Raw genomic sequence first — 9,669 nt, forward strand, 5'->3', positions numbered from 1 at the left:
GTTGTATCTATAAAAAATGCCTTCTGGAGAAAGCATTATATTTATATACTGTGGAATAAATGAATTTAGTACACGCAAACAAAATAGAAATTGTGCGTCTTAAGGAGAAAATGCATGTAAGAAAAAAAACAAAATATAGTTTAATTTGATATATTCCTGTCCAGTTAAGCGTTTGGACTCTTTCTAGAATCCTGTAATGCAAAGATAATTAACCAAACGAAAATAATATACATTTTTTGTCAATAGGATCGTTTCTAACCTATACTGCCAGTTAGTTATTTATGTTCTATGTATATTTATAGTTTATCGGAGACGTTGAGTAAACAACGTTGGATTTAACCTTCGTCTAAAACTAATAATTTATTCTGTAAAATTTAATTGAATCATATAATGTTATTTTTACATCAGAAGAAGACTGTGAACGCAGTAAACCAGGAGACAGACTAGGAACACACAGATCCATTCTACAGGTGCTGGAATAATACAGAATGGGACTGACCCTTATTAAATAATACCAAACAGTATTTTCATATAACTGGAATAGGGTGAACCTGCTTATATTCAACAGCCCAAATCGCAAGGAGATAAAAGAATATTAAATAGCTGGGGAATAGGAAAATAAATCCCAGAGAGGGGAGATGAGGGTGGGAGACGCCTGTTACGGCGTGGGTGGGGCTGACAAGAATAGAGTACATTATGCAGTTCATTTAGTTAACAAGTGAAATAATGAAGAAGCGTGCAGAGGGAATGCCAAGAGAAAGGGCACAAAAAGACTATTGAGTGCGCTCGCCGCTCCTGTCGTAACCAGCACATGGCAAGGACACTATATAAGTTGAGGGAGTAGTTTCAGCACCATACTGCTGGCTAGCACCCTGTGCGCACTGAGCTCTTTGGAACAGCCCTCTCTGGAGACAAGACTCAGACACCTCTCCACAGCAGCCTGGGGACAGCACTCTCTGAGACTCAGACACCTCTCCACAGCAGCCTGGGGACAGCACTCTCCGGAGACAGGACACAGACTCTCATCACTGCGCTCCCACAACTTGGGGACAATATTTAGCCTGAAGGAAAGAGACTGGACGCACCATACTGCACTCATGCCTCGCTCATTCCTAGTGGACTCCCTAATCCTAAGGGAAACCAACGAGAAGAAGAATGAAAACAGCCCACCGCTGTTCCCGTATGCGGTCCACCCGTCACACCCTCTGCACGGACTGTCTGCTGGGTCCTGCCACTCTCGGAAAGCCGGGCTGTTGTGTGTCTGTCCAATGTGTGTCACCGCATCACAGCTTCACGCACCTCCGCCCGGCATGCCTCTCCTCAAGGCTTCCTTCTCTTCCTTCAGCTCTCAGTACTGTCCAACGGCCATTGGGAGACAACACTCAGGATCCTCTGCCTTAAACCTGAGCCACGGTCCAGCTATCTACCAGGCGTCATACCCCGTTCCAGATCTAAGACAATTCCACTGCATCTCTGTTGGTAAGTCAGGAACGCAGATTCAGCTAAATAAACTTCAGGTTTAACTAGTCACCTACTATTTATTTACATGCAAAAATATAGTTGGACTTTGAGATGTCTAAGTTTGTTGTTGTTGTTTTTATATGGATGTGCGTAAGAGATACCCAGTATGCGTTTGTTTAACAAACTACCTTCCTTATAAACACATTTTAGCTTTCTAGGCATCATTGCATTGCAGATACGGTGTTAACTTTCTGAAACTTTAGTGACACAATCTGCGCCACAGTAGTATATGTATTAGCTCCTCAAACGCGCAGTTAAAGTCACTTCTTATGCGTTTTATCAGTTTCACATTGTCATATTTCGATTTACATTTAACTGACCGGTTTTTGTTTTATTTTGTTCTTTTACAGATACCCCATCCAGCCACTTGCCGAGCAGTAAGCGGATGCGCACAGCATTCACCAGCACTCAGCTCCTGGAGCTTGAGAGAGAATTTGCCTCCAACATGTATTTGTCTCGACTCAGACGCATTGAGATAGCCACTTACCTGAACCTCTCGGAAAAGCAGGTCAAAATCTGGTTCCAGAACAGGAGGGTCAAGCACAAGAAGGAAGGAAAGAGCAGCTCACACAGGAGCAGCTCCCACAACTGCAAATGTTCATCCTTTTCATCCACAAAATGTCTAGAGGATGAGGATGAGGATGACCTGGTCCTGTCGCCTTCATCTTCCGAAAAGGAAGACAGAGACCTTTCTCCAAGTCCGTAAACCAGGAACCAAGGAAAGACTCTGTAGATATTTGTATATATATATAAGGCAATCTGTACAGAGCTGGTATTACATTTAAGTGTCACTGTCATGGGCTGGAGACTCAAAAGTCAAAAGTTAACTCACCACAAAAAAAGTGTATTTAGATTTTTGAAGGGTTTAATGATCACCACTCCCCAGAGACTGATTATCTTTCTTTTGACTTGAACTCCCAAGCAATGATTACAGATATCTTGCATTTTATTCCAAATTGACCATTGTTGGTTAAACCAGGAGACACCTGGAATAATTAATTAGATTCCAGAATGCGCTAAATACGGCCTTGAGTCCATGTGAATATATCTGAACGTCTGTTGTCTGTATAATATATGTTTTACCCTATTGTTTCTGTATATTAAAAATATTTATTTATTTATGTAAAACAAATAAAACTCCTTTTTCACAAATATACCAGTTTGCTTTGTAATGTTGAGATAGGTGTCATGGGTTTGCATATGCCGCTACAGCCATGTATGTAAAGTAATAGAGATAAAATAAAAAAAATCACATATAGCGCAAAACAGCATAACAAACAAAACAACACACTCAGGTATGTACTGATATGAATATAAGTAACTAGTTCCTTAATGCTCTCTGACGCTTTACTCAATCCCTTTGCTAAAATTGTCACACTATTGTGAGTAGTTAAATCTGACAACATATTTTAAATTATTTGTATTTAAATTGATGAGTCCCATAAAGAAAGTCATATGACAAACAAGAAACACAAGGGAATTAGCCCCACGTATTATTCCATTATTCCAATAAAATAAATATAAATACAATTTTCAAAAATACCTTTTCTAGATGAGACATTTTAGCTGGACCTTCATAGAAATTGGTCATTCTCCTTATGATTTTACGCTGCTTATCACTCTTCATATTGGTCACCATTTAAAAACGATTATATTGCAAAACGTAAATATTTCATTACATTACCACACAGTAAAATGAGCTAACTACTAATTACCAGATTTGCCTGGTATAGAAATAACATATGCCTCGGGGACGTTAATAGAGACTCTCCATATAATTTTTCACCTACCAAAATACTGAGGACAATGAGCACTTACTGTCACATACGGTAAGTGAGTGTGGCATGAAAGAAAAACGCCATAATCACTTCATATTGAGAAGTTAGTGAACGTGAGGTATGTAGTAATGGTGTTGGACTGAGTATAAAGATTTGGTGGGAAATGGGTCTGGAATAGGTGCGCGCCTGGATGGATCTGCTCAATGCGTAAAACGCGTAATCTCGTAATTATCAGTGATGCCAACAGTTGAAAATAAACGGGGCTGTCCACGATCACCCGATTTTACCATGGCATACACATATACAGTGCTGTAAATATATTAATACGCACTCAAATTCAAATGTGTTATCCATCAAGCATGTGACAAGTTTATGTAACCTGTGGCTTTCCAACTGTAAGGATATCGTTCCAAATTGGGTATACTGGGATTTGCAGTTTTCAACAGATGGAGAGCCACAGATTACCTGTCCGGTGTGCTAGAGATTACCATGACACACACGTTGCCCAATTCCATTTATCAACAAGTCAGTCCCATGCATAGCCAAGTGTACTCGTCTGTACTGTTATTACTGCACACGTATGCTGAACGTTTGTTCTAAAAAATCAACTTTTTCAGTAAAAATAACATTTAGATAATATTACTCCTGCCGCTCCTCTTGCTTCCATTTCAAATGCACGCCGGCTTTAGAGTGAATTTGCCTGAACCTTGATGGACCTCGGCTATACCCCATTTCTGTAGAGAACAATATTCATGGCCTCCAAAAATAAAATCACGTATGCTATTTATTAGTGGTTTAGCCATTTCGATTCACCTCCTTTGTTGTCATTTGAGTTGATCATTAAATATCAATAAATATGCTCATTTAGTAAATGTATCATATTTCATCAGTGCAGTGGGTGTAACTGTGACAAGGACTGTGAGCACTGGATGCCTTGGTCTAATGGGTACAGGGAACTGAAGAGCCCACGTCACTGGTGGGTAGACTGCCTACCTGTTGCTGCTGGCATTATTACTTAGACGGTATGATGGGGGGAGGGGCAAAACAGGAGGATGGGGAAGATCAGGAGGAATTTGTGTCCCTGTCCTCATACTTTTAAGAACACTACTGTAAACATAAAGGACCTCATTTAGAGTCAGATGCAAAGTCCGTTTTAGGCGCATCTAACCAAAAAACACTATCACGCATGTGCAGAAAGCACCAATTTCTCCTGCATCTTGGATGCAATTAACAGTTGCGGCAGCTTGCGACTCACTATGAGAGAATGGGAGGAACACGGAATTGTGAAGACGTGACCATGTAAATACATCCTAGTCGCAGTGAGGCGCAGACGCAACACACGTCAAAACAGGGCTAAATCTGTGCGTCAGGAATTAGGTGGAGCAAGCAGTTAGCTAGCTGCAGGAACTGCTAGCAGCTCGGTAGGGTATTATGAGTGGGACACAACCGGGGTTGCTTGCCACTTGTATTACCCTACCAAGCTGCGGCACACTCCCGCTCCTACACTTCTTAAACGGACTTTATGTTCGACTCTAAATGAGGTCCAAAATATATGTTGTGCTAAGGTGGTTAATTTCTACCGTATTGTTTTCAAGAACACACGTGACGTTACTTATAATTACCTGTCTTTTGTCACTTAAGGAAAGTCTTCCACGCATTGTCTCAAATACACAGAAAAATTAATGCAGAGGTCACCACCTATAAAAATATACAAGACTGAAATCTCTCTCCCTGGGTAAATAGATTTTACTTTCTCACTTTTGGAGGTTTTCCTGAAAACTCCTGACATGTTATACAATCGCCGATGTTACTAAGTTTGTAAGTGATCATGGATCTTCTTACTGTCATGGGTACTACAGGCTTAGGAAGACACATAACTTACCCCTAGCTTGTGAAATTTGTGTCCACCCAATCAGGTTAGGACAAAATATTTACATGCCGCTAGAAATACCTTTAAAAAAACTAACAAACAAAGTATGCACTACCATGTAAAACAAAGCATACACTACCATGCAAAACAACACATACACTACCATGTAAAACAAGCTTCCACAGTGATGTTGGGGATGTGGGACCCGATGCAGATTTGAGCAGGGTGCCCTGATTCCAAGAACCAGAGGCAGGCTGGGCTAGGGGGAGGGGGACATCTGCTGGCCGGTCCCATAGTGGGCTTCCTTGGGCTGGGTCACCAGGCCACCTGCATTTTTTTCTCTTTAAAATGTTCCAAATAGGCTGCTGAGTCGAGTCTTGTCCCACAGGGCTAAAATTTGCTAGCCTCCCCTGCCTAAGACCCTTCTTCACACTATCCCCCCCCCCACCTCTTACTGTGATCTGTGGGAGCTATGCAGATCAGTGACCCTAAGCCAACAGGATTTTGACAGCTCTGTACTTGTATCTGCATTCCATTTGGAATGTGACAAGAATAAATCTTTAAAAGTACAGCTTAGTCCTACTGAGACGTGCTCACAGCTACTAGCTAGAGGCAGTAATAGCACACACACAGCTTCTCATAGCTGAATTAGATGTATTACTTTGGGTAATGGCCAAAGAGGAGAAGAATCTCAACCTCACATGTGACTTCTGTAAAACAAGTCAGATACAGATGTCCTTATCAACTTAGTAATAAAAAATGTTTTTGTCTTATAAAAATTAATGATAATGGTTTTCTTTACCCAACAAAGGTAAGAACCCAGAAAAAAAAGTATCCTTCCAGTAATTGCTTCCAACATATAAGCAACATCATGGTATTTTTGGAAATGGCGGTGTTTTTCTATGCTGGAGCTCACTTAGGGGGTCATGTAGTGTTGGCTGCAAAGTGCGGTATGATGTGTGTGTAATATGCTTCTACTTCTGCGCTTACCCACAAAGCACTAGTAACGGTTGCAGCCATATGAAGACTGAGTCGTATCTTGCGTTTATGACAGCTTGTGGCCACTTACAACTGAAGAGGAGGAAAGGGGGGAAGGAGGGTGCATGTAAGTATAGCCACTATACATTATTGGCATGTTGGAGCAAATGTGACTTACATAGACTGAGACTCAGACGAGCATGCGCCTGTCAGGAGATGGGAAACTTGCGGATGCCGGACCACTGGTGTAAGTGTCAAACTGATAATGAGGCCAATCACCTGAGGTTGTCTGGCTCAACATACCCCTATAAATTGTGTTTTTTTCCTCAGATAAAATTTATCTCTGCATTTTAGATGAAACTTAATCCAACTCTACATGAGGCCCAGAATGTTGAACGGAGCAAATACATTTGCTATCAAGGTTATTGATACATATAGACATTGTGGCCATTATACATAGACCCATTCATAGTGCATGCGAGACGGGTCACCAATTCAAGAAATCAGAGACGGGTCACCAATTCAAGAAATCAGAGTGTGCTGAATCCATGGTCCAACTCCCCCATGCTTTATATACCCGTGTGCTGTAGGTCAGTTCTCCATAAGGCGATGGATGATGCCTATAGCAAATATTGCTTAAACTCCATTAAACATGCTGTGAGCTGAGCTCAGAAGCAGCGTAACAGGAGCAACAGAAGTAACAGAAGTAACAGAAGTAACCCTCCTATATATATATAACCAGCAATACTCTAAGTGCAAAAAAGGAACATTTCATTTGAATAACAGTTTCATTGTATCAATCCTTTTAGGCTTAATACCTCATTATGAATTTCCATCTGTGTGCCCCGCACTGTATTATTATTATTATTACTATTATTATTCATACGTTTGTTTACATTGGTATAGGAATTGGAAAAGCAGAATGAAGGCAAAATGCACGTCACTACAAGCAGGACTGATCCCAGCCTAATCTCAGTGAGTCAGTTCAGACTGTGCTCAATGCAATATTTCAGGCACCATGCACCCAGGAAACCCCATTTATGTGGCACGCTGGGAGCTTTATGTAGAGTGGGACGCAACTTCCATCTAAAACCCAGGCGTAAAATGTGCCTGAAATAAGACACATAGTCGGACATATCTCAGCTGATCGCCATCATTATCAGGTTGTAGGGGATTAGAGTATCCGCAACAGATGTATTTCCTGGCAGGTGTATCAGCGTGAGCATCCAGGTCTGCATCAGTCACATTTACTAGAACACACCTTTAAAGTACTTGGCCTACACTTGCACGGTCCTTGCCTCCCACGATCCACCTTTAAAAGCATAAGGAGACATATAATAAGATTTGAATGACACAAACGTAAGGCTTTTTTGTTGGCATGTTCAAAAGTGAAATTCATATTTTATGCTGCGTGAATGGAGTCCAACTCTACATGATGCCCTGGATGAGCACAAAGTGAGTTGTTGTTTCTCTGGTGCATGTAGATGGTCCACTCTTCATGTTGTACTCCTACTCTTCACTGTTGGAAACACCTAGACAAACTAGAAGTGTGCTTGGTGTGCATCATTGGGGTGCACAGTGCAAAAGTTTGAACATAACATCAGAAGTCCAATGTCCGCTTTAGAACCAGACATTTAATGAAATAAAACTTTTCAGTATGTCTCTTAATATACTATTGGGTGTAGCCTCATTGATGGCTAAAATGAACCATGGGAGTGAGGGAAAATCGTGACTGTCTTTAGTACATGTGTTACTTTTGGGTGCTAGAATTATGTTCACATTTCTTGGAGTGGGTCTAGCAATGTGCCCCTTCACCCACGTGCACAATGACACAATGTATGTCCCTTTACAAGTATACGAAGGAGACCCAGTGTTAAGAAGCTCTGAGCTGGGGCAAGAATTGAACCCATTTTTACACTTCAGAAGTGAGGATCACTATATTTAATGATGATTAGTGTGAACAACCTCATTTGGATCAATGATTGATTTTAAGCATACAGCAAATCATGTAAGACATTTAGGGCTATATTTACTAAACTGCAGGTTTGAAAAAGTGGAGATGTTGCCTATAGCAGCCAATTGGATTCAAGCTGTAATTTTGTAGAATGCGCTAAATAAATGACAGCTAGAATCTGATTGGTTGCTATAGGCAACATCTCCACTTTTTCAAACCCGCAGTTTAGTAAATATACCCCTTAGAGTGCAAAACAGATGTGGAGAAATGCAAAATCAGCTTTTGTCCTGTTGAGTACCTCAATTTGCGCAAGTGTGCGTTGGTTTCTAACAAAGCGTATAGATTTGTTGAGTAAGTTGGTGGTGTTTGCGGAGGAGCGGTAGTTTCCACAGGCTATGGCTCACAGCGACGCTTGTTCTGCCCATAGGGAGGAGTTGTGCAGCGTTAGAGGGTTACTTGCTAAGTACAGAGTACACTGGACACCTACTTTTGCATAGGCTGCAAAAATAAGGTTTAATTTTGCAAGGAAGATTTTTTAAATGAGCTAAAGATGTGGATAGGGCATATTTTTAGAGGCATTCCTTGGTGTGCCGGGGGGCCAGCAGCTACCTTTCCTCCCTCCAGAAAAGGGCTTCATTATAGCCCCAGCTCTAAGTTTGAGGGCCTTTGGTTTTAGGCTATGTTTAATGGGATACATTTTTTGCATCTTCATCTAGCACCTTAGCAGAAATGCAAACTTTTATGGACACTCCGGGCAATGAACTAAAAAGCACGAAAAAAAAAAACCAACAACCAATATTGATGTCCCCTTTCATGATTGATTTAAGCTCTACATGAGGATACACTGAGCAGTACTGTATGATAAGGAGGTCAGACTATGATGGTTCCCACCTCTCTGGACACCTAAGCTCACTACTGAGAGCAGGGAGTAGACGGCACCTTGCTGTGCACTGGATGGATCATTCAGGTTCACCACTGGAAAAACAAGGTGTGTTGCTGTGTGCATTCACTGTGCTTCACTAAAGTACCCAAAAAGTAGCAAAATCAGAATTGGGCAACAGACCACTGGAAGGGTACATGGCCCATAGGTGTTCTTGTGGCCCACCTGCAATTCGTTTCCTAGTCATTCTGATATCAGTACAGTATTATCACACAACCCATGTAAAATAGTAATACACAAATAACAGGGACCTCCTGGCAAAATGTCATTTTTAGGCCTGTATCCCCCTTGTCCGACTAACGGTTCCTTCTGTGATTTAACTGTATTTTCAGCTTTGAGTTTACAAATTAGTGTAACATTGCTGCAGTGTTGGAAGCGGTCTACTACTGGATTAGAGGCTCTTGAACCAGTCCTTGAGGACAGCCAACAATCTAGGATTTAAGGCTTTACTTTACAATAGTGTTGAAGCAGGGATATATGTAAATCCCTCACCATTAGTGCTCCCAGAGGACTACTCAAACCAACAGTCTTACACGTTAGCTGCAACGTATAACCTAGGCTTTAACTCTCCGGTCTCTGAATGATTTATGTCATATGTGTTATGAATGAATATAGTAAAATGTGTATA

At 41.2% G+C, this 9,669-nt stretch overlaps 1 protein-coding gene across 1 annotated transcript; it reads left to right on the top strand.

Annotated features, from left to right (window-relative positions):
• The first annotated feature begins 845 nt into the window (after nt 1–845).
• GSX1 (GS homeobox 1) lies at nt 846–2,611 on the top strand. Its single transcript, XM_075197944.1, has 2 exons — nt 846–1,479; nt 1,872–2,611. The coding sequence occupies exons 1-2, from the start codon at nt 1,098–1,100 to the stop codon at nt 2,225–2,227; spliced, it is 738 nt and encodes a 245-aa protein (XP_075054045.1). The 5' UTR covers nt 846–1,097; the 3' UTR covers nt 2,228–2,611.
• Nucleotides 2,612–9,669: the final 7,058 nt, after the last annotated feature.

This window comes from Mixophyes fleayi, chromosome 2, assembly GCF_038048845.1.
Source record: "Mixophyes fleayi isolate aMixFle1 chromosome 2, aMixFle1.hap1, whole genome shotgun sequence".
Lineage (NCBI taxonomy): Eukaryota > Metazoa > Chordata > Amphibia > Anura > Limnodynastidae > Mixophyes > Mixophyes fleayi.

Bases quoted from the DNA above. Each gene is read 5' to 3' on its own strand.
- GSX1 (XM_075197944.1), top strand. From the start codon at position 1,098: ATGCCTCGCTCATTCCTAGTGGACTCCCTAATCCTAAGGGAAACCAAC. The intron at 1,480-1,871 runs GTAAGTCAGGAA...GTTCTTTTACAG, and splicing joins ATTCCACTGCATCTCTGTTG to ATACCCCATCCAGCCACTTG.